We start from the raw sequence: 24,309 nt of genomic DNA on the forward strand, positions 1-24,309 counted from the left end.
TGGAAACATGTTTTCTTCAATATTTCAGTTTGTTTATTGCTTATAAATAAGCATGAGGTTGGTGATTTTTAGTTCCAGAATCGTAACTTTTTTTAAAATGTCTAATTACTTCCAACTCGTGAAACTTCTGGATTTTCAATAATACATCTTTAAGAACAGTATTTATTTGTTTTTAAAAACTCTATTAATTTAAACAACCCTAGTATGCAGATTCCTTTTCCTGAAGGGGAAAAAAAAAAAAAAAGATGTAGTGTTTTGAGCTATGCTGAAACAGAATAAGGGACTACTTGGTAATTTGAGGTTGGGCGAGGACAAAATTTGGGTTTATCACAGATTGTTGGTTGGGGAAATAAATTGTCAGTGTGTAAATTCTGACCTAACCAATACTACAGAATAAATATGGGTAGTGTGAGTATGAAATAAAAGTCAAGGAATTACATTTGAACTAATGGTCATTTTTATTTAGAGGGTTATGAATCCTAAAATAGAGAGGCTCCACTTCATTCCAGACATTTATAAATAAATATATAGTTGTGGCACCTAATGTTGTCCCTGTAACTTGTTAAAGGTTTTGTGATGACTACAGCTTCTCTCTGGGATTGGAGCATAATGCACTTGTTTTACCGGAGAGCTCTTTTTCAAAAAAGGACTGTTGCGAAACATTTCATAAAGATATTTAGAAATGGGGTTTGCCTAATCTCTTCTGAAAGTTCATTCTGTAACTGCTTGAAAGAGTATCCAGTCTTCAACCTGCTTTGTCCCAGACTAAATAACGTCAAGACCAGTTTAAAATTTTTGTTTGGTGTTTTGTTTTTTTTTTAACATGGATGTGGCTTAATCTGCAAGTACTTTGAAAACTGGGAATAAGACCTTGAATTCAGTGAGGAGTCGAGGCTTTTTTTCCATGTTGGGAGGCTCTGTGCCTTCATTTGGAGGGTGTTGGCAATGATAAAGCAGTATTTCTGCTAGTTCTTTAAATGATTTCCTTTCCTAACCAGCATCAGCTGTTCTTCATTCAAGAAATGATACTTGATGGCAGTGATTGCACTAATAAAGTTAAAATAATCCATTATAAAAGTTCTTGATGTTCTTGAAACATAGCCACTGGTCTTGTGTAGATATTGAAGAGATATGTAGTGGCTGGTTGGGGGAGGGGATGTGTGGAGTGGTGAAGGGGAGACAAGAGCAGTTCCTCCTCCAAGGTGAAATTATATTTTCTATGTATTTCTAATAGGGAGGGCTGCTTGAATTTTTGTTTCTTGCCTATTCGAAAATTGGATTGAAACAAGCCAAATTGAAAAATGGCCTCTCATTTTAAGGTGTTTTTAAAATAGTTCCTGTAAGGAAAATGTAAAGCATTCAGGGATCTGCTTTGCATATCAACCTAGCAGTGTTGGTTTTTGCTACTTTTTGGAGTTTTCTGCTACCTCAGATGTAGTTCGAGCTAATCAAACTCAGTTGAAACATTCTTAACTTGATTTAAGAACTAAAGATATTAAAGCACTCAGGAAATATGAAGTTGAGCCAGTATTAGTATATATTTGTTACAGTAATAATATATATCTAATGTATATTATAAAGATTTTTTTCCTGCACCTACTCTGATTCCCTTCCCCTTTCCAGTACGCTTTGCTTTTTCCTGTCCTTTGCTCCCCGCTCAATCTGCTGCTCGCTGCTTTCTCCTTCCTGCCCTATTGGTCACTATGCTGCTTGTTTCCTCCCTGAATTGCCATGTGGTGTACACACAAGGGCTGCTCATACCACTTATGGCACACATGCCACAGATTGGCCACATCTGACATAATGTATTTCTATAGAACTGTTTTTGTGCCTGTTTTTATTGCCATAACTCTTAAAATAAACCTTGGAGCTTGAGGGCTCAACCTGGGAGTTGCAGGAGGATGGAAGAAGGATTTCAACTTTTTGTAACATTTGTTCAAGATGTGAGAACAACTGGGATTTGCATTCTGTTGACATTTTACCTGTACAGGATTCATATTGCATACAGGAAATTTGAGTAAGTAAATTTTTCAAACCTTGATTTTAAAATAGTTCTCTTAGCTTTTTCATCTTTTAACAGTTGGTTCAGTGCAGGAGGAAGGAGGACGTGCTACTATTGGGTGGTATTTAATAACATGACCTACTTTTTGGGGTAGCAGCCAGCACTAATAATAAATTTTTCTTTGACGTGTTCCCTCGATAAGCGGTATCTTGGTGATTATAGTCAGAACAGCAGCTGCAACACGTGGGGGAATAAATTTCTTTAATTCTGTTTTGGTCTCAAACTAGAAGAACCAGCAGATCTTGCATAAGGGCAAACCCCTCAGAACAAGCAGTGGCTGTTGGTTCAAGTTTCACTGACTCTTCCCTTGTGCTCCTGCCTTTGGTATAGACATCTACATTTAAAGTTTTGATTTATTTCAGAAATGGTTGGAATTTTTTGGCTTTTGTCTGTCTACCCTTAGGTTGCTGTTACCATAGCTTGAATTAATTTACTCTGTTTTGAGCATATATTATTTTGAAAACAAAAATGTGTTTACTTGAACTAAACTCTAACTAGCTTGTTCCTCGCATGCGTTCTAAATTATGTAGTTTAGCTATTTTCTTCATACAGAATGTTCGTTTTTGCACGTGTTGCACTCTATTGAAGAGACGGAAATATTTGCCTCTTGTCAAATGTTTCTATGTAGGTTTCCATTGTTTACATAAATTTGGATTTCGTTAAGTTCTATACCCTCCTGCATATTTAAATATTTCTCTGTTGCAGAGATGTATATACAGCATAATACAGAATTGGCTACATCTACTGTGACTTTTATGTTCTGTGAGCCACAGTTACAGGAAAAATTAAAATTGTTTCAGTGGTTCCTACTCGTTAGGAAGGATGTGGATTTCTCTCTTTCTAGAAAATATGGGAAGAGTAGTTGCAACCTTTGCTGGTGTGGGCCAGATGAGTGGCTCAGGGACAGTACATGGGCAGAATTGGGCCCCATGCTGCCTCCTGGGGATCCAAGCTACAGGATCAGGATCTCTACACAGCCTCTAGTTACCTGTCTGTGAATTGGGCCCTGGGCAACCTCTATATGCAGATTAGGGGGCTCCCTACAGGCCCAGTAATATGGCAGCAGAGGAACAACAGTTAGTGCTACCACTCCCCCACTGCCAAATTTTTTGATCCCTAAGGATCCTTGTGAGCTGGATGGCATGGAACTGCAGGTCCAGGATTGAGCACCCCTGCTTTAGAAGTTTAACTCAAGGCCAGGACAAGATAGGGAGGGATTTTTCCTCCTTTTTTAAAAAAGGAAAAATAAAATGTCATTGGGGTTTTAAAAAAGAAGCTCAAGCAGATTTGAATATTAAAGGTTGAATCTACTGTTACAGATTCTGTAATCCATTCCTTCATATGGTTTTTAACTCCAAAGGCCCTTTCTTTGATTAGTTATTGCCTCTGTTCCTGCAGAGTCTGAAAAGCTAGGAAGAACTTTTCAGTCTAGTTTTACTTGAGAGTAAATTCATATGTGCTGTTCTTTTCAAAGACAAGTTCACTGCTGTTTAATTTCTGTTAGCTTCAGGAAATTTGTCCTCCCTTCCTTTTATGCTCTTCTCTAGGTCAGGACAGATTTGTATTCTATGGTCAATGAAGTAGCTATATATCCATGTGTATGTAAATATAATATAGCTGCAGCAAACAACTATATGAGGCTTCTGCTGAGCTCCAGCTGATCAGAGAAGTGGCATGCTGTGAAATGGAAGCTGTGGCAAACAGCTGATCAGCTCATCTTTAATTCAGCAGCTCACTGAACTAATTGGGTTGAGAGCCACCCAGATACAAATGATATGGGTTCTGCTGCACTATAAGGATATAGATGAGTGGAGCTCTGGAAAATCTCAACTAGAAGGAGATATGTTCTATGGAAGTACTGCTTCTAGTAGAGCAGAATTGGAAAATAGTTATGTGGTTTTCACATGGGCATCTCAGTACCATGATTCTTATCTCCAAAAACAATTTTGGATAGGATGCTTTTCACTTCTGTTGATTAAAAGTAATATCTTCCATAATCTGTTTTGAAGGTAGTGGGAGAAGCAATGGAAATGAAGACAACAGTAGCTTTGCCACTTTAAACTGATGGGAAGAGGTTAATTTTTCCTTCTCCAGTGATAGTTCAAAACACCTAAACAAAGCTACTGTGGAAGACGGCCAATAAGCCAAATGAGTACTGGAATAATATGTTGGTGTAAATCCAAGCATACCTCCCTTCTCTATAATGACATGTACATAAAAACACTGTTCACTGAACTAGTCTGAGGACCACATTTGCCTGGCTCTCTAGGTGTCTGGAATATTTGTCAAGCTATGGTGAAAGTAGTGTTGCTGTTCTAGAAAGCAAAAAGTCTAGTTCTTTCACTGGACTTGTCTATGTTGTCACTTATCTGTTTTTATGAGGTTACAGGCTGCATTGGCACTGTCAGTGATAGGTATTGCCACTTTTATAATGCTCAAAATAGCTGGCTTCTAAACATGATGGCTTAATTAGAGTGGAATGTAGATCCTTGACTCTTCCACTGATTTTTGTACTTGGCTAAAAATAACTTAAAGTTAAAATATACTAATGCGTCAGTTGTTCATGCTGCAAGTAAGAAGTGCCAGAAGTAAATTTCTAAAATACTTGAATAGAAACAAAAATAGACATACAAAGTAGGGAATCACTAAGCTGAAGACTTTTTTTTTTTCATTTTAAATTTAAAACTCCAAGTGATTTATTTATTTATTTATTTTTAACGTGAGATGAAGAGACAGGGAGAAGCTTCCAGGTTATAGTCTTTTCTCCTCCCCTCCCCCAGTAACTTAGTTATCAAATCCTGGGATCACTTTCATTTGGTTTGGCTAAAGTATGTAAGATTAACCATGGCTACCCATAACTTTTGAGGTTACTGACTTAAGCCTGTGTTCCATTATTATAGATACATGACCGACTAATCTAATGAACTGTAGGTGGGTAAAATGTCAGTCCCGATTCTGATGCCTAATTTCAATTATTGTAAACTGTATCCCATGTAGATGCACCCACTGTGTGCTTTACTGTGGAGTTGACAGTCCACAATGTCTACACATGTGCCAGAATTGGAGCATAGTGAATTAATTATCCCTGCCATAAGGCAATGCTGTTCCCAACAGTTCTATCTTATGGCAGAGTAATTCATGCCCTAGCCAGCCCCAAACATTTTCTACATGCACATTTTGTCACACAGTGCTAAAGTATGGTGGCTGCTGGCCACACAGCTCCACACTTGGCACTCCTGTGGCCCATTCAGTTCCTATGCTGCCACTTGGGGATGACTCCCCAAACCTGCTGCCTGAGCCATGGTGGAGCGGCCCCAGGCTAAGTGCTGTGGTCCTGGGTGCACATGTAGACACTGCATCTGGGAGCAGCTGACTCCAGGTTGAGCTGCTCTGGAGTTTACATGTGAAATTAATGCGACACAATAGATGCTGAGAGGTAATCTTGTGGCTGCCTGTAAATGCAGCAGGGAATAGGCGGTGTGATATTTACTAGGGCACCCCCTGGAGTAACTAGGAACAGTGGCCACAAATTGACAGAGCAGATTTAGGTTGGACATTAGAAAGAACTTCTTCATAGTACGTGTTGCCAAAATCTGGAATGGGCTTCTGAGGGAGGTGGTGCTCTCTCCTACCTTGCGGGTCTTTAAAAGGAGGCTGGATAAGCACCTACCTGACCCCAGCGCTCTTTCCTGCCCAGGGCAGCGGACTGGACTCAGACCTACTGAGGTCCCTTTATGACCCTAACAACTATGAACCTGTGCATGCAGTCTGTGTACATGCTGTTGGTCAGTCAGCTCATCAGTAGGTTTTAATGTCCATGGAGCAGAATGGGATGCACCTGAGGGTGCTGAGGGAGTTGACTAATGTGTTTGCAGAGCTGCTGTCCATTATCTTTGAAAACTCTGAGCTATCGGGAGAGGTCCCAAATGATTGGAAAAGGGCAAACATACTGCCCATATTTAAGAAAGGGAAGAAGGAGGATCCAGGGAACTACAGACCAGTCAGCCTCACTTCAGTCCCTGGAAAAATTTGTGTTGCAGATCCTCAGGTAATCCATTTCTAAGCACTTGGAGGAGAAGGTGATTAGGAACAGTCGGCATAGATTCACCAAGGTCAATTCATGCCTACCCAACCCAATTGCCTTCTATGATGAGATGACTGGCTCTTTAAATGCAGGGAGACCAGTGGATGCGATATACCTTGATTTTTAGCATGGCTGTTGATTATGGTTTCTTATAACATTCTCTCAGGCAAGTGAAGGAAGTACAGGCTGGATGAATGAACTGTAAGATGGATAAAAAAACTGGCTGGAGCATTGGGCTCAGAGGGTAGTAATTAATGGCTCTATGGCTAGTTGTCAGCCAGTATCAAGTAGAGTGCACCAGGGGTCAGTCCTGGAGCCAGTTTTTGTTCTACAACCTGGAAGATGGCATAGAGTACACCCTCAGCAAGTTTGCAGATTATAGCAGGGAGCAGTAGGTGTGTGTGTGTGGGGGGGGGGGGGTGTAGGGCTAGGATTCAGAGTGACCTAGACAAATTGGGCCAAAAGGAATCTCATGAGGTTCAACAAGGACAAGTGCAAAGCCCTGCACTTAGGATGGGCCAGTGCAGGCTAGGGGGCTGATTGGCTGGGCAGTAGCTCTGCAGAAAAGGACTTAGGGGTTACAGTGGACAGTAGGCTGAATATAAGCCAGCAGTGTCCCCTTGTTGCCAAGAAGGCTAATGGCATACTGGGCTGCATTGGTAGGAGTGTTGCCAGCAGGTCAAGGGAAGTAATTATTCCCCTGTATTCAGCACTGGTGAGGCTACATCTGGAGTACTGTATTCAATTTTGGGCACCCCAAAAAGAATATGGACGAATTGGAGAGAGTCCAGTGGAGGGCAACAAAAATGGTGAGGGGACTGGGGGACATGATTTCTGAGGAAACTAGGCTTATTTCTTCTAGAGAAGAGAAGACTGAGAGGGGATTTAATAGCAGCCTTCAGCTACCTGAAAGGGTGTTTTAAAGAGGATGGAGCTAGGCTGTTCTCAGTGGTGGCAGATGACAGAACACGAGCAACAGTCCAGTCTCAAGTTGCAGCAAGGGAAGTTTAGGTTAGATATTGGAAAAAAATGTTCTCACTCTGAGGGTAGTAAAACACTGGAACAGGTTACTCAGAAGTTGTGGAGTCTCCATCCTTGTAGGTTTCTAAGACACAGCTAGACAAAGCCTTGGCTGAGATCTAGTTGGGGTTGGACTAGATAAACTCCTTAGGTCCCTTCCAACCCTAATATCTGTGATTGTATGGTTTTTCTGTTATCTGTCAAAGTAGAAGTTACTTCCGTCAACTTAGTAGTTCATAAAATCTTGCTGCCTATTACAATGCTATATTGTTTGCTACCTCTTTTTACACCTTGTTACTGGTATTACTTCCATCATTCTAATAAATGGATAACAGTTGAAAAGAAAAAAGATGAAAAAGCAAGTGAATGCCCATCCCCTCCATCGAAACGTGCAATACAGACAATGGAATATAAAACACAGACCAACACCCCACATGTTATTTTTCCATCATTTTCTTTTAATAATTTTTCACACCCTTTTGATGTAGGCAATTTTCATGTTTAAGAAATGGGTTAAGTGGTTTGTAGAGAAACAGCAAGGTAAAAGATATATGAAGCGTTCTAGCAGGTAGCAGTCGTCTTCTCTCTACAGTTGGATTTTTAAAGTCTGATCCATTACAAAAACAGACCTGCATGGACACAATGCTATATTCAATTTGCCTGTGTAATGTCTTGGTTTTTTTTCTTTTTTACAATGTAAAAAATAGTATGAATCCTATCTTAAAAAAACCCCACAGTTATCTTGTTTGTTTGTTTGTTTGTTTGTTTGTTTGTTTGTTTGTTAATGTGGGAAAATTATATGCCAAGTAATAAAGGAGCAGAGTTATCAGATTTACCCAAATCGAAGACTACTTTGAATTTAAGACTATACCTCCAATAGATTCGATACATGGAAAACCATTTAATTTGTTGTTGTAGTTTTTCCATGTTAAGAATCTAAGTATTTGATGGTCATCTTTATTTTGTCCCCCACAATACTATGGCAGGTAAATCAGGACTCTGGGGTCTGCCCTGCCCTCTTCCCCCTACTACTTGTCCCACTGCCTACCCCTGCTAGCTGCCTATTATCCTATGTAGTGGCTCTGGCTCTGGCTTTGCAGCACAGAGCAGCTCCAGTACAAGAGAAGTAGGCTATCTAATCATTTTTTGTGTCTTTGAAAGCCCCTTGAATATTATGCATTTAAACAAAATGCATAGACCTCCAACAAAAGTGAAGGTCAGTGCTGCATATTTAGATTGCACTACAGCAGGCTTTCATATTTCTAAAAATGTCTGCTTGCAAAGCAAAATTAGTCATTAATCAGAAGATTGCTAGCATAAAGCTTTTAAAAAAACATCAAAACCTAGTGACTGACCAACAGTAAGTACACAGACTGGGTGCATCTACACATGAAATTGTGATGCAATGAACTCTGGAGCAGCTGAAGCTGGAGTCAGGTGCTCCCAGGTGCAGTATCTACATGTGCACCCAAGACCACTGCATTTAGCCCAGGCCTGCTCTGCCCAGGCTCGGACAGTAGGTTGTTTAAAGTATGGAGCCCTGTGGCAGGCAGTCCCAAAATAGTCCCAAACCTGTTCTTTCACCAGTGGCTGCTCACCTCCTCCCAAAACTTCTCCCCTCTACCCGCCCCCTCAAAAAAAAATAAAAAAAAAAAAAAAATTCCCCAGATGTTTACGTTATGCAAGGAACAGGGATTGCCACAAGTGTGGAAATTTGGCTGGGGAACAAGGGAGTGGAGAGGAGCGGTGGGAGATCTGTAGGGATCTTCCTAACCATCTGCCAGATTGGACCAACCCCATGCATCCACCCACAGCTGGACATGGCATGTTGGGTCCAATCTGGTACACAGCCTCAGATGTCTTACTAGGTCCAACCTGACATCCCAGTATGTCAAGTCCAGGGCCATGCACTGGCTCCAGGGCCACATGCTAGATCAGACCCAGCATATGGCTCCAAGCTCAGTGCACTGGACTGTGAGCTGGCTTCAAGGGTTGTATGCCAGACTGTACCCAGCACGTGGCTCCAGAGCCAGTGCATGACCCTGGAACCAGTGCCCAGGTTCAGGCCTGGGGCTGCCTCCGCTGGATCCAGAGCCATGTACCAGTCCTAGCACACTCTATCTGACCTGGCACTTTGCTCTGGAACTAGTGTATGGGGTTTGACTAGTCACGTGGTTCAAGAACTGGTGTCAGGTTGGTCCACAGGCCCCGTCTGGCTCTTGGGGTTTGCAGCAGGCTCCAGAGCAGGCCCAGCTCCCTAGCTGTGCCATTGACTTAGCTCAGTCAAAGATATCTCTTTGGTTTTTTTGTTTGTTTTATTTCCAGGCTTCTCTTCACATGCTATATGCAGGAAAACATGGTACATTTCACATGCATTTTACTGTTTTGTTTTATTCTATTAACTCAATTACTGCAGTTGGAGATGACTTCAGGGTATCAAGTACAAAGTGGAAGCTGATCAAGTACAAAGTCCAATAATAGAGTAGAGTGGTGGTAAAAACTATGGAAAATGGACCACATTCATTGGAACAAAGAGGTGGATGGCGTCTCCTTGTGCTGCCCTGGTCTCTTGTGCCCTTCAAGAAGTAATGTTTATACAGGACAGGCTTGTTTTCAGTATTGGCTGCCACTATTTTTGTTTGTGAGGAGCAACTTTACAGATTGCTTCATGGGGTTCTCCACATGCAGAAGCTGGTGAGTGGTGTTTGTTTATAACCTGCCAGGTACCACAGTATCTAAGCATATTCCCTGGATGCACTAATGCACCTCTCCAGATACAGTTGATCGTTATTTGGACCCTGTAACAGCCACCTGAAATTTCCATCCCTAGGGGAAAGAAGATCATGCCCACTGTGTCGGTGCCATTGGGAGATTCATAGATGTTAGGGCCGGAAGGGACCTCCAATAGATCATCGAGTCCAACCCTCTACATAGGTAGGAAAGAGTGCTGGGTTCAGATGACCCCAGCTAGATGCCTATCTAACCTCCTCTTGAAGACCCCCAGGGTAGGGGAGAGCACCACCTCCCTTGGGAGCCCATTCCAGATTTTGGGCACTCTAACTGTGAAGAAGTTCTTCCTAATGTCCAATCTAAATCTGCTCTCTGCTACCTTGTGGCCATTATTTCTTGTGACCCCCAGGGGCGCCTTGGTGAGTAGAGCCTCACTAATTCTCTCCTCCATTCCCATGACGAATTTATAGGCAGCCACAAGGTCGCCTCTCAACCTTCTCTTGCAGAGGCTGAAGAGGTCCAGGTGCCCTAGTCCCTCCTCATAGGGCTTGGCCTGCAGGCCCTTAACCATACGAGTGGCCCTTCTGGACCCTCTCCAGGTTATCCATATCCCTCTTGAAGTGTGGTGCCCAAAACTGGACGAAGTATTCCAACTGCGGTCTGACCAGTGTCCGACAGAGGGGAAGTATCACCTCCTTGGTTCTGTTAGTCATGCATCTGCTGATGCTTGATAAAGTGCAGTTAGCTTTTCTGATGGCTTCGTCACACTGACGACTCATGTTCATCTTGGAGTCCACTAAGGCTCTGAGATCCCTTTCTGTTTACATGCTACCAAGCAGGTCACTTCCTAGGCAGTAGGTGTGCTGGACATTGTTCCTCCCTAGGTGCAACACTTTGCATTTGTCCTTGTTAAATTGCATTCTATTGTTTCTGCCCATTTGTCCAACCTGTCCAGGTCTGCCTCTCTGGGTATGACCCTCTAGCCAATTTGCCACCCACTGAACTGTGTAATCATCCAAGTCACAGCCTCTTGACTTGTTCACCAGTTTGGGGTGGGATACCATATCAAAGGCTTTCCTGAAGTCTAAGTAAATGATGTCTACCCCTATTCCTGCGTCCAGGTGTTTTGTAACCTGGTCATAAAAAGAGACTAGATTAGTCGGGCATGATCTACCTGCTACGAACCCGTGCTGGTTTCCCTTCAGCATAATTTTTCCTGCTGGGCTCTCGCATATATAAGCCTGAATAATCTTTTCAAAGACTTTGCCAAGGATGGAGGTGAGACGGACTGGCCTATAGTTGCCTGGATCCTCCTTCCTCCCCTTCTGGAAAAGGGCCAATGTGGTCCCTATTTTCAAGTCCTCCGGGACCTGGCCTGTGCGCCACGAGTGCTCAAATGTTCTTGCCAGTGGCTGTGCAGTGACGTCAGCCAGTGCCTTCAGTACCCTCGAATGGAGCTCATCTGGGCCTGCCGACTTAAATGCATCCAGTCCTTCCAAGTGACTCTGCAACATCTCAACGTCAGCACTTGGTAGTCTGGCGCCCTGCTGTTGCCTTTCTACAATCCCATTGAGACTTGTTTTGCCCCCCATTTAGGAACACTGAGGCAAAGAACTCATCGAGGAGTTCAGCTTTTTCCCCATTCAGTAGTGGTCCTATACTGCCCTGGGCCTTCCTTTTACTCCCTATATATCTGAAAAAGAGATCATCCTCCTGCTTTAATGCTAGCAGAAAGTAGTGTGACCCAGCAATGACTATGGCCCTAACAAATGGCATTTAGGTCTGGGTGGAAGCAGAATAGGGAGTGTTAGACGTCATTGGAGTATATGTATATGGTGGAACATTATTGAATTACTTATTCCAATCCCCTAATGTGATAAGCATGACTTTGGCACTCCTTTGTATCTATTCCCTGTATAATGTTTGCACATGGAACAGTCTCTAGGTTTTGTATCTTGAAGGACACATTATTGCATACATTGTCCTGATATTTTAGAGAGATAGCTAGAAACTAATTTGAAAGCTCATGAGAACCAAACCCCATTTAAGTCAGCATCCTAATTGAATTTATCTATGTGTAATGCAATGCATTATGGTTATCTGTAACTTTAAATAGCTTGTTGTCACAAAGATGAGAGCTGTGACTAGGATTAAATTTTAAATCCTGATTTGCTGACATTATCTTGGTAAACTAATACCACAGTTTATAAAAACTTTGGGAACTGGGGTAGTTATTATTGGGTGGGTGCTGAAATCATGACCATTTTGCTTGATAATGTAGACAATAAATCACACTTTTTTTTTTCTTTGAAGGAGTTCAGGGGGAAAAAAGTGTTGTAATGGGCTAGATTTGTTCTTAAAATCAGACTTGTAGGATGGAAGAATTTCTATAAAGAACTTCTGAGAGTTTTGGCAACCACCTGACTTTAAAATGAATAATAATAAAAAAAGAAGAAAACAACTCTCCCCTCTCTTCTCCCCCCCTTCTTTCAAACTCTGGGTTTGTATGGATGGTTCTGCAGTTCTGGGGAACATGAAAGTGAGGAGTTTCAAACCATTGTACATTAGTGTGACTGTGAATTTTCATGTAGAACTCTTTTTTTTTTTTTTTTTTCCAAAGGCAAATTTTGAATGCATGCTAGCAGCGGCTTAGTCTCAAATTTAATTGTATCTGTCTCCATGAGCTCGGGTTATTTACGAGAATGAATAAAAACAATTGTTTTTACTTAATTAGATTTAAAAGGTATTCTCAGTGTTGGAATAATCAACAAAATAAAATAATTATGATGGCAGACTACATAACAGATTGGCATTTTGCTTTTTTTTCCTTAAATTTCTTTAATAAATTAAAAATAGCCTGAAGAATAAACCAACACGGGAGAAGACTAATAGAAAATCATTGAATACTAAATTTGTGCAATTTAAAAAAATAAATAAATATATCTGAACCCAAAACATTAAATACTTTTTTGAGGATTAATATTAATAACTTCTGCAGTAAACTGCTGTAAAATATTAACTACTTTCAAGGTAGAGCCTAAGCACGTATGCCACATGCTGGCATTTCCTTATTCTCATTTTCAGTACCCCTTCTTCAACAATAGGGTTGATAAAGTATGCTTATCATAAAGCAGAGATCAGGTCATGAAAAGAGAAGGATATTTAAGGGCACAGGAACAGAAGCTAGTTACCAAGTGGTAAAAGGGGCTTTGCTGTCCACCAGCTGCTCTGGGGTACCTGCTCTTACCCTGTGGTAGCTAAGCTATCTTTCTGAATTAGTTGAGAGCTAAGCTGCTGCAGTGTGGTCTTTATTTGACAGGGTTAGTTGTTTGAAGTATACAGACACAGTTATCACAGAGTAGCTGACACAGTAAAGCCCTGCCCCTTTTATGGTAACAACTGTGTGCACATGCTTTAAACAGCACCTTGTGAATAGTACAGGTCAGTGATTCTCAACCAGGGTGCTGTGGCACAATGAGGTGCTATGAGGTCTTTTTACAGGTGCTACACAATATTATCGCTGCTAGGTGTGCAAACACCTATACATGATTTGCAGGATCAAACAAGAAATCCCATGGTATTAAAAACATTCAGACCTGTTGTGGTCTTCCTGAGTTCTTTGCTACAAAATTGCTTTGTTTAATACTGAAAAACAGGTAAGAGCAAAGTGCTAGTATTTTCTGAGGTAGTATTTAAATCTTATGAGCAGTGCTTTGAGTCTAATTAGATTGAGAGCCACTGGAATAAGTTCTTTATCTTGCCTATCAGCTGCCATAAAGCATATGGGACCTTAAGACTCCTTGTTCTCTACAGGAACTCCCACTACAACTTGTTCAGAAACCTTAATCCTCCTTTCAGTTATTTTATACAATTTATTTCTCATAGGAAACAATATAGATGCATCATGCTATCAAAAAACAGTGTGTAGCATTCTCCCACTACTGGTCCTGGACTGTAGGTCTGCATTTTCCTGCTGGACATTTGAGAGTGTCATTTTAAATTGAAATAGATTCCATTTACTCAGTTGCACCACTGATACCCTCATGTCTTCAAGTTCATGCTGATCTTTGTCTCTCAAATTTCCATTGTACGTTGGATTTTTTTTCATATATTTTTCCAAGTGGCTATGGTTATGAGAGGGTAATCCAGAAACCAGCTGAATTTACTATACAAATAGCTAGAATGTTAGATCTTTCTGAATTTCAGAGGGTGGCATCAGTAATAGTTTTCCCCCCCCCCCCCCCCCCTTATGTTTTGGCATAAGGATTGCCAAAAAAAAAAAAAAAAAGCTACACAGTTAAGGTATGCCAAAAACTGCTACCATTATTTTTAGCAAACATTCCAAAATCTGTCTGGCATGAAGAAATTGCAGGTTTGTTTTGGTTAGTCTTTGAACCAGTGTTGAAATGGCCAGCTTGCCAGCCAGAGATGAGCTTGTATCCACTCGGAGTGCTTGCAGACTTAAAAAAAAACAAAACAAACAAAAAAAAAAACAAACCTCCAGTGCTTTACTTTGAACTCTGCACATTTCTGTGCCAAGTCCTGCACATGCCCAGAAGAGGCAACGCGTTAGTTCAACCCAGCTCACCCAACATCTGTAGAGATTGGTTGCTTTAGTGGGCCTTTTTTTGGCAGTTTTATCTAACAACTGATTGAATCTGCTTTAGGTAAAAATGCCAAAAAGCCCCACTGAAGCACCATGTCTTTACTTCAATCCAGTTCCGCAGCATCTGTAATGTGCCACTGCTGCTTCCAGTAAAGCGCACTTGGTTGGGCAGGAGGGTGTTTGTTTTTTGTTTGTTTTTCTTTAGTATCTATAAGCAGTCTGTCATTACAGTTGGATATCTAAACTTGAACCAGGGCCTAATTCACCCATGCAGTACAAGATTCCTCTCTGATCTTCCTATATTTCCAGCAGCGAAAGGACATGTCAAATAGGAGCCAGACTATTAGCAAAGAAACTAAATTTTGCAAAATATTTTTTTCCATTTGCATCTGTCTGTCTGTAGACATCATACAGGATGTCTGTAGTACTATGTGGGGTTGACCAGAGAGAACCAAACAATGTTGTTATGCTGGGATGCACTGTACAGACTTTACATGTGGTGCTACAAAACTTAATGCTTCAAAGAACTTCCCTTTTCATCCAGTAACATTTTTGTGGTGCTCCCAACATTACATTTTTTTAGCAGTACAGAGATCATACATATCTGTCCACTCAACTTCTGTGGCACTGAGGATGTATGTATCGCTACAGATTTAGCACCTGTCTTGAGGTCCTTAATTAACCTAAGCCCTAAGGCATGTGAGCTTTCCCTCCCTTGTATTTTTACCTAGCTGCAGTCATGCACTAAACATAGGACACCATCATAGTTAAATTTCTTCTTAAGCTCAAGTGGACTTGGGTAATATCAATTAATAAAAGAAGAACAGTTAAGCAATTATTGCCATCAACCTTCATGACTGACTGCATGGCTGCTTCCTTTCAAGAATTCCTCTAGCAGCAGCCTGTTAAGTTGCTGAGGTTAGTCTCTGGGGATGGGTGAGTGCAGGTGGGTTTTAATGACTGGTAAAATTTAAAAGTAACTCTGTACTGGATGATGTCAAGGAACAGGGAACAGAGTTTTTTTTCCTTAGCCAAGATGTCCAGCCAGAACTAAGTACACTTAAAGCCTGAGGCTGAATCTATTCAGTCTTTGCAGATTAGTCTAAACTGTGTAGATAGAACCGAGAGTAAATGTCTGTTCATTTGCTTCACTTTTTGATTCTGGAAATGCAGTAACATGCCTGTAGTAGCTCACGCCAGAAGCTGGGGGGTGCTACAGCATACCTCCCAGCCTGCTGGTCATTGCTGAATGTGAGGGAGAGAAGGAAGCTGGCACACTGTGCGCTCTCTCTCTCTCTAGAGAACAAATATATATATATATATATATATATAATATAATATGACAATATTCCTTGTCATCTCATTTTACCTGTTCTGGTTTCTTGGCACACCTGTTTTGCCACAACTTTACAGTGAATTTTCTTCAACTCAAGAAGCTTCTTAAACGTTAGCACTAAAGTTTTTCATGTGCATATACACAAGCGCGATTTATGCGAACTGCAGTAAAACGCAATTTATTCCTTGTGTATGGCACTTCTGCATTGTCCTCTTTTAAAAGCATAATGTTACTGATTTTTGTTTGTTTTTTCCAATTTGGCAAGGCTTTTAAAATCAAGTTGTGTTGACTTTTAATTACTCTTTCTGCTGACCTGTTTGTCTGCGCAAACAAGTCAGTAAGAGCTTGATATAGTGTACTTGAATTGAAACATGAGAACTACCAGACGAGCCTCTTGCAAGTTGTGTCCTGTTAATTTATCTAAAATGCCACAGTACACAGACTGTGACTTATGCAAAAAATAAAAGGGTAATCTTACAGTGGTTGAATATGTAGGGTGGGGGGAAGACTGCTTTGTGCTGTTATACTATGAAATGAAAGTAGTATAGCTGCCTTAGCATGGCAGAGGCAATTAGGATGAATATCAGAATGGCCTCTGCTTGATTTCTGGAGAGTGAAGGTGGGTGAGAGGGAGAGAAGAGGAAGAATATATTGGTATACTCCTGGTGTTGACTGCTCCAGGGTAGGACAGCAAGAGGACCTGATGGTTTAATTCTCTATTGTGCTGAAGAGACTGGTGTGACTGCCTGCGATATATTAAAATTAGCATCAGGTGCTGATATTGGTCCGTAACAGATCTACTGATTCCAGTACTGAGTTTTTGTCAAGGGTGTTTGTACTTTGTTCTACACAAAGCTAAGCAAACTGAGATGTCCAGCTCTCCTAAGTTTAGGTTTAAACAGAAAGATTCACAGATGTCAACTACTAGTCAGATTTTTTTTTTTTTTTTTTTTTTTTTTTTAATGAAACTAAAAAAGGGCTCTCAGCATGGCAGAAGAATCTCTCTAAATTTAAATTCATTCAGAACCGATTCAATGACAATGCATTACAGAGTAAGATTAAAACCTGCTGAGTTCTGTCAAGGGTAGGAGGTGATTGAGAACTTGGGACTTCTGTCATGTATTCAAGTTTTTCCTACATGTATGCAATAGGATAGGGTACTGACAACATGTGACGGCTTCCTCGAATAGTAAAGATTGTCTTGATCCCACTTCATGAATGTAAAATTACAAAGTCAAGGAAAACCTATTCTGAAAATGTATGAAGTCTTCCTTACTAGGAGACCTGAGCTACAAGTGGCTATTCTACAGGCCATGTACTTATCCAACATTATATCCTAGAGAGGGAGACTAGGTCAGATCTCTTAAATTGGGAGAGCTGTTCTGCAATTACTGCTTGGTTAACCATGGCAAAGATTCTTCAGACCCTCTTCCCCTCATAACCTGGCTAGTCACTGTTTAATGAGTTCCATGTGGATAAAGCTTCTTCAAGACTGAATACATGTTAAAAGAACTAGGGTTCTAAATATTTTTTTTTGTCAGTGTGGAAGTTTCAACCTAGCTTCCATCTGCATGCCTTAAGTACCCATCTTTAGTAGGATCCAGAATTAGCTAGAGAACAGAAGTGGTTTGCTCTTGTTCATTCACTTGTACTCCCTTCCCCCTCTACATACACACACCCCATTGAGTAAAAGAGGGATGAATGTGAGGCAAGGGCCTCAATGCAATCTGGTAGTCTGAAGATCCTGATTTTTGCATGTGCACGAAGTCTATGTACCAGGGTCCACGTGGACAAAACATTATGAAAACCCCAGTTACCTGTAAGCCTGGCAGCTGTTGTGTATTTCACTTTCTACTCATCCTTTCTATAAGATTGCAGGAACATATTTTGTTCAGGTTTTTTGTTTTTTTTTTAAATAGACAATGCGCTGGAAGGAACCTCACAAGATCATCAAATTCAGCCTCAGTGTTCAAAATTTCTCCCCTCTTAGCCCATCTTACCTGTAGTAAGAAGGAAAACTAACTTTAGTTTAAAAATCTCTCTAAATAAAGCTTGAAAAGAAGCAAAGCTGTAAGATTAGAAATTTATAGAGTACATGTTTTGTCTTATACACTACTGGAATATAAAAGTAACAGTATTTCTCTAAATCTCTGAAAATGTTGCTATGACTTCTTAAATGTTGAATAGGGTAGAACTGTTGAACTTCTAGTAAATGTATAGGAATTAATCATTGTTGGTAATTGTAAGAATGAAACGTTATTTCCTAGATCCACTTAGTCTATTAAAACACACAATTAAATCCCGGAAAATTACAAATGTGGGTCATTAGCTCTGAGGAGTATAACTGCAGGGCATATGTGCATGACAAATCTAGAGGTATTTAAATCTCTTGCTGTTAAAAATAGACTCAGTAAAGATGTCGCTAAATGTAAAACAAATCTGTTGGTTGTAAAATGCAACTCCATCACTGTGTAAAGTCTTATAGGCTTGTTGGTTCTTTGGGGCAGCATGACTGCTGGTAGTGGTTAGTAAATGGCTTCTCAAGGTATTGAGTATATTTTTTGGAGAAAAGCCATGTGTTTTCATATGGAAAGTGCATCATCAAGCAGATCGTTTCTCTATTTAATTATGTTGTTTTTTGTTTTGTTTTATTTTTGTGTTTTTCTTTTGCGTTTAGGGGGATGCTCGAAGTCTTCTGGTTTCTGAAAATCTGAGCCCTGGCCAAAAATTGGACTTTTCGGACACAATGGTACAACAGAAATTGGATGAAATAAAGGATCGGATCAAACGGGAAATAAGGAAGGAACTGAAAATCAAGGAAGGAGCAGAGAATCTCCGGAAGGTTACAACAGATAAAAAAAACTTGGCATATGTGGACAATATGTTAAAAAAATCAAATAAGAAGTTGGAAGAATTGCACCATAAATTACAGGAGTTAAATGCACACATTGTTGTAACAGATCCAGAAGATGTAACAGGTACAGTACTTTAAAAGATACTGACTTTTTGTAGCTGTAGATGTTTTGCATGCTTTTCTGTCTTCTATGTAAAGAGGTAGAAAAAATTCCTCTTTGGAAACTATTACCTGTAGCTTAAATTATTATTCATATACACTTACATGCTTTAATTCAGTTTTATGTTTCTTGGTAAGTTCTAAATTGTAGTTTGCAGATGACTGGTATTCTACAGAGCAGTAGCTGATGGTCAAGAGCCTGTTGAATAGTCACCTGTTCTTGGTATTTTCCTTCCAGTTGATACACTGCTTGAGAGAATGCCCAGCTTGTTTAAATTGTCCTATTGTTGCTTTAATGTGTAAGCAAATACAGTGGAAGACGTATGACCAAATCCATAGACAAGCGGTTGTTGAGAACAAGCAAGACTGCTGCTATTACAATTGATATGATGAAAGTGTTTAAGAACACATGGGTCGGTCTCAACCTGGAAGGGTGTGGGCAGTGGGGTCCCGCAGGGTTCGGTCCTTGGACCGATACTCTTTAATGTCTTCATCAGCGACTTGGACGTGGGAGTGAAATGTACTCTGTCCAAGTTTGCAGATGACACAAAGCTGTGGGGAGAAGTGGACACGCCGGAGGGCAGGGAACAGCTGCAGGCAGACCTGGATAGGCTGCACAAGTGGGCAGAAAACAACAGGATGCAGTTCAACAAGGAGAAATGCAAAGTGCTGCACCTAGGGAGGAAAAATGTCCAGCACACCTACAGCCTAGGGAATGACCTGCTGGGTGGCACAGAGGTGGAAAGGGATCTTGGAGTCCTAGTGGACTCCAAGATGAACATGAGCCGGCAGTGTGACGAAGCCATCAGAAAAGCCAGTGGCACTTTATCGTGCATCAGCAGATGCATGACAAATAGGTCCAGGGAGGCGATACTTCCCCTCTATAGGGCGTTGGTCAGACCGCAGTTGGAGTACTGCGTGCAATTCTGGGCGCCACACTTCAAGAAGGATGCGGATAACCTGGAGAGGGTACAGCGAAGGGCAGTTCATATGGTCAAGGGCCTGCAGACCAAGCCCTACGAGGAGAGACTAGAGAAACTGGACCTTTTCAGCCTCCGCAAGAGAAGGTTGAGAGGCGACCTTGTGGCTGCCTATAAGTTCATCACGGGGGCACAGAAGGGAATTGGTGAGGATTTATTCACCAAGGCGCCCCCGGGGGTTACAAGAAACAATGGCCACAAGCTAGCAGAGAGCAGATTTAGACTGGACATTAAGAAGAACTTCTTCACAGTTCGAGTGGCCAAGGTCTGGAACGGGCTCCCAAGGGAGGTGGTGCTCTCCCCTACCCTGGGGGTCTTCAAGAGGAGGTTAGACGAGTATCTAGCTGGGGTCATCTAGTCCCAGCACTCTTTCCTGCCTATGCAGGGGGTCGGACTTGATGATCTATTGAGGTCCCTTCCGACCCTAACATCTATGAATCTATGAACCCCTCTGCCTGAACAGTCTGAAACATTAAAATAATATATTTTAACTGGTGTATTTGATCTCACTCTAATTGAGTGTATAAAAAAAAGAAGAAAAAATGGTTCCGTAGCATAACCATTTGATAAGTGTGTGTGTGTGTGTGTGTGTGTGTGTTTGTTTGTTTGTTTTTAAGATTTTTCCACACCCAGAGCAACAAGACTAATAGATTTATTTTCTTCCACCTGCATGTTTTGGCTTACTCCCCTCAGTGATGTGGCTTTTTAATTTCCTTCCTTCCTTCCACTGTTGCATAATATGTTCCTGAAGAAATCTGCTCATATTTGTCTCCTCAAAAGAGAATTTATTTTAACTTCAGTTAATATTTTGTTCTTTAACTTGTTTTGTATCAGTTGTTCCTATGGAACCTATACATTATGAAACACCATGTTCTGTTAATAACCTTATTTAAGTCTTAAAAGTTGTAGAACCTTCTGCAGCTTTTGGGAGAGCTTTAAAACAAACAAACAAAAAAAAATGTTGGTAGCTTTTGAAAGAGGTTTTCCCCACTTAAATGAAGTAAAGGAAAAACATCATACTACCCATACATGTCTTGTCTTCTTGAAGGTTTAAGAATCTGATGCAGTGATATGGATGAACATTGGCGTGATGGTACGATGAGCTAATGTTAAAATGCTAACTTGAATTTTAAGCCTAAAAGGTTGGCAAGTATCTGTCCATGACACAAACAGATTGGTAACATAGATTTGAGAAACTTGGGGTGATGGGTAAACAACTGATGTGCAAGGGGATGATGTAAGTTGCCCAGTAGTTCTTAATTTTTTCTATGTGTATCAAGAGGGCTGTCCCATGCTCTCTTCGAATAAAGAAGGGGTCAGCAGCCTATATCCTGTAAAGAATTGAATTTGGCCTGCAGCAGCTTAGGGGAATCAGCAGCATGCTTTAGTTTTGGCAGTCAAGGAAGCAACCTCAGGATCCTATTGTAACTGTCTCAGGGAGGGCCCTCAATGTAGTCTACTGCCCCCGATGGTCAGTCCTGGCTTCTGGCCCTTTCTTTGTCCCAAAATGCCTACCCATGTTGCTTGCCACAACTCATTGGTATTGAAATTAGGGAATAGGCCATGAGTCAGCAAAATACCATCTGTGGGCTGGATCTGGTCTGTTCAACTGATTTAGAGCTGGCCCACAGGGGGGGCACCCACCCACACTCCCTCCTGTTCCCACTGGCCCCGTCCAGCATGTACAGTTTCCTGGCAAGGCTGCTCCCAGTGTGGCTGCAGCCACCTAAGTGCTCCTCAGCTCCCCTGTCCTCCAGTGACGGCTCCTCCTCCTCCCCCTGCCCCTGTTGTGCTGCTCTGGGGGGAGGGGGGGGAGCTACAGCTGGGCAGCTCCTGCCCTAGCATGTGGGGCTCCAGCTCCTGGCCATCTTCTGCCTACTCTGTCCACCTGGCACAATGAGCAGCCACCTGTGGGTGGAAGATGGCCAGGAACTGGAGCCCTACACTGGGGCAGGAGCTGCCTGGCTGCAGCTGCTTCCCACAGGAGTAGCATAGCAGGGGCAAGAGGAGGAGCTGTGCAGTACCTAGGTAAAGCTGCCCTGCAAAGCTGTGTACGTTGGCTGGGGCCAACAGGCACAGGAGGGAGTATGGCACAGGCTGCCCCAAGTAGGAGTGAGGTGGGGTTTGGCCCCAGGTGGAATATTGTGGGGGTAACCATGGATCAGATTGGGGGCTGTAAACCCAGGGGGGACAACTACACCTGCATTCTGCCCCCTCCTTCCACCCCCCAGCCAGCTCCCAGGACTTGGCATCCTTGCACCTGCATGCTGCACCCCCTCCCCCCAATATACAAGAGTAAGACTATTTTGAGCTATTATACAATCATTTCTATATGCTACCCAAAAAACACAAGTACGGACAAGAAATATTTTGAAATTTTAAATTATGCTTTAGTACAGGCTTGTCCAACATACGGCCCGCGGGCTGCCATGCAGCCTGCAGCAGCGGCAGTCGCAGCGCAGGGAGCCGCGGCAGCGCAGGGAGCCGCGGTGGTCCGGAGTGTGTAACTGTGGTGGCAGGGCTGCAGCGAGGCAGGCAGGGCCAGCCTGTGGGTCGCAGCCAGCAGTGAGGGGAAGGGAGCTGCTTACCCCCGCAAAGCCCGGGAGAGCAGCTCTGCATGGGAGGGCAAGCAGTGGCTGCTGGCACTGCTGGCCCGCACCTGCCTCCTCACCTGCCTGCTTGAAGCCACCCCACTGCCCTGCCCTGCCTCACAGCAAAGCAGCGCCTGCTCGCTCCCCCGGCCAGTCTTCCCCCAGGCGCTGCTGCTCTCCAGGCCTGGTCGCCTGCGTGCGAGGCCCCGAGGGGGCTGCTTCTTATGTGCTGCTGGGGACAGGAGGAGGCCAGCCAGGTCTGCACCAGCTAGGAAAAGCAGCGGCGGAGCCGTATGCTGCTTGGAACGGGATGAGCCTGCACTGGTCAGTCCCGAGCGGCACACGCTCCGCCACCACTTCTGTTGGCTGGTGCAGACCTGGCCAGCCTCCTCCCATCCCCATCAGCACATGGGGAAGCCAGCTTCAGCTGCATGCTGCTTTTCCTGGCTGGTGCCAACCTGGTTCTGCCCAGGTGGGTCCTGCAGCACTGTGTCAACCCGGGCATGGCACCAGCAGGCCGGGCAGGCCCCAGGTTAACCGCGGCCTGGCCCCAGAGCTTCTCCAGCACCAGGTCAACCCAGTTGTGGCGCTGCAGAAGCTGCTTGGCTATGTCAACCATCACCATGTCAACCCCTGCAACTTCATTGGTGTCAAAGGTCACGTGACATGATACCACTTCCTGTGACGTCTTTGAATATGGCTCGCCGGCCCACTGGGTGATAAAAAGTTTGTGATCCAGCCCCACATTCAAAAAGGTTGGACACCCCTGCTTTAGTAGATGTTTGTTTCTTTTTGTGGAGTTTTTTTAAATGTATGATTTGGTTTTTATCTATAACAACATTGTTACAATGGTATCTTCTAAAAGATGTATGCAGCCCTTGACACTCTCAAAAATTTAAGTGACCCGCCAGGCAAAATAATTGCCCACCCTGGAATAGGCCTTCAGTCCTCCTAGGAGAGGAGCAACTTTTAAGTACCTTTCTGCACAAGTTTCCCTCGATTTTTTTTTATGTGGTAGGTGCGTTCCCAGGGAACAGCACATAAATTGCATTTGCATAAAGTGAACCACCATGGGGGACATCCCTATCCATTTCATTGTAAACTAGATTCACTTTATGCGAGTGTGATTTATGAGCCGTTCCCTGGGAACGCATCTACCACATACATCAGTGGGAGGGAGTGAGGCTAGGGAAGGAGCACGGAGGGGCGTGGTGCAGCTGCAAGCAGGGGTGGCACTGGGCTCTTCACAGCACTTGGGGTGGGCAGCAGCCCCAGCTGAAGCAGTCATGGGAGTGGCCAGTGCCAGCTGCCTGTTTAGCTACTGAGCTGCACTATGTCCCAAACCCCCTGGCACGGCGCAGCCCTGCTGCCTGCCCCTACTGCAGCCCTGGGAGCAGCGGACGCCACCTAGTTGCAGCCTCTGGGCTACACCACGCTGGGAGGTTCAGTGCACAGTGCCCCAGGGGAAGTGGAGCCCAGTTTAAGCCTTGGCGCAGCCCAGCAACTGCAAGCTTGGCCCCATAGCCCTTTCCCCTCCCCTCACAATCTCACAGACTTACCTGCTTGGGGGAGGGAGGACTGTGCCTATGCCAATTGCATAACAGTGAATTTACATCTCATATAACAAATTTCAGGTATAAAAAGGGTCATTGCATGAGAGCAAATTTGCATAAATAGAACCTGCATAAATCGAGGGAAACCTGTATTGCAGACCTGGACACACCTTAGCCCTGTCTCCTATGTCCCTGCTACTAGGGTATAAAGTGATCAGTAAGGTCTCTAGACTGTTACAGGCAACTCATTGCCACAAGCAGCAGTATGCTTCAGGTAGAGGTGGTCCACTCATGTCAGAAAAGTTACATTGACAATCTGGCAAGTAGTGCATGT

The 24,309-nt window shown here is 42.9% G+C and overlaps 1 protein-coding gene across 1 annotated transcript in view; it reads left to right on the top strand.

The window, feature by feature from the left end:
• Window positions 1–24,309, top strand: part of PKN2 (protein kinase N2) — a 98,293-nt gene that overhangs the window by 16,815 nt on the left and 57,169 nt on the right. Inside the window, exon 2 of the mRNA XM_006276367.4 lies at window positions 18,516–18,816. Coding sequence (XP_006276429.1) covers window positions 18,516–18,816 — 301 coding nt within the window. The remainder of the gene's footprint in view (window positions 1–18,515; window positions 18,817–24,309) is intronic.

The sequence above is a fragment of the Alligator mississippiensis genome, chromosome 5 (genome assembly GCF_030867095.1).
Source record: "Alligator mississippiensis isolate rAllMis1 chromosome 5, rAllMis1, whole genome shotgun sequence".
Lineage (NCBI taxonomy): Eukaryota > Metazoa > Chordata > Crocodylia > Alligatoridae > Alligator > Alligator mississippiensis.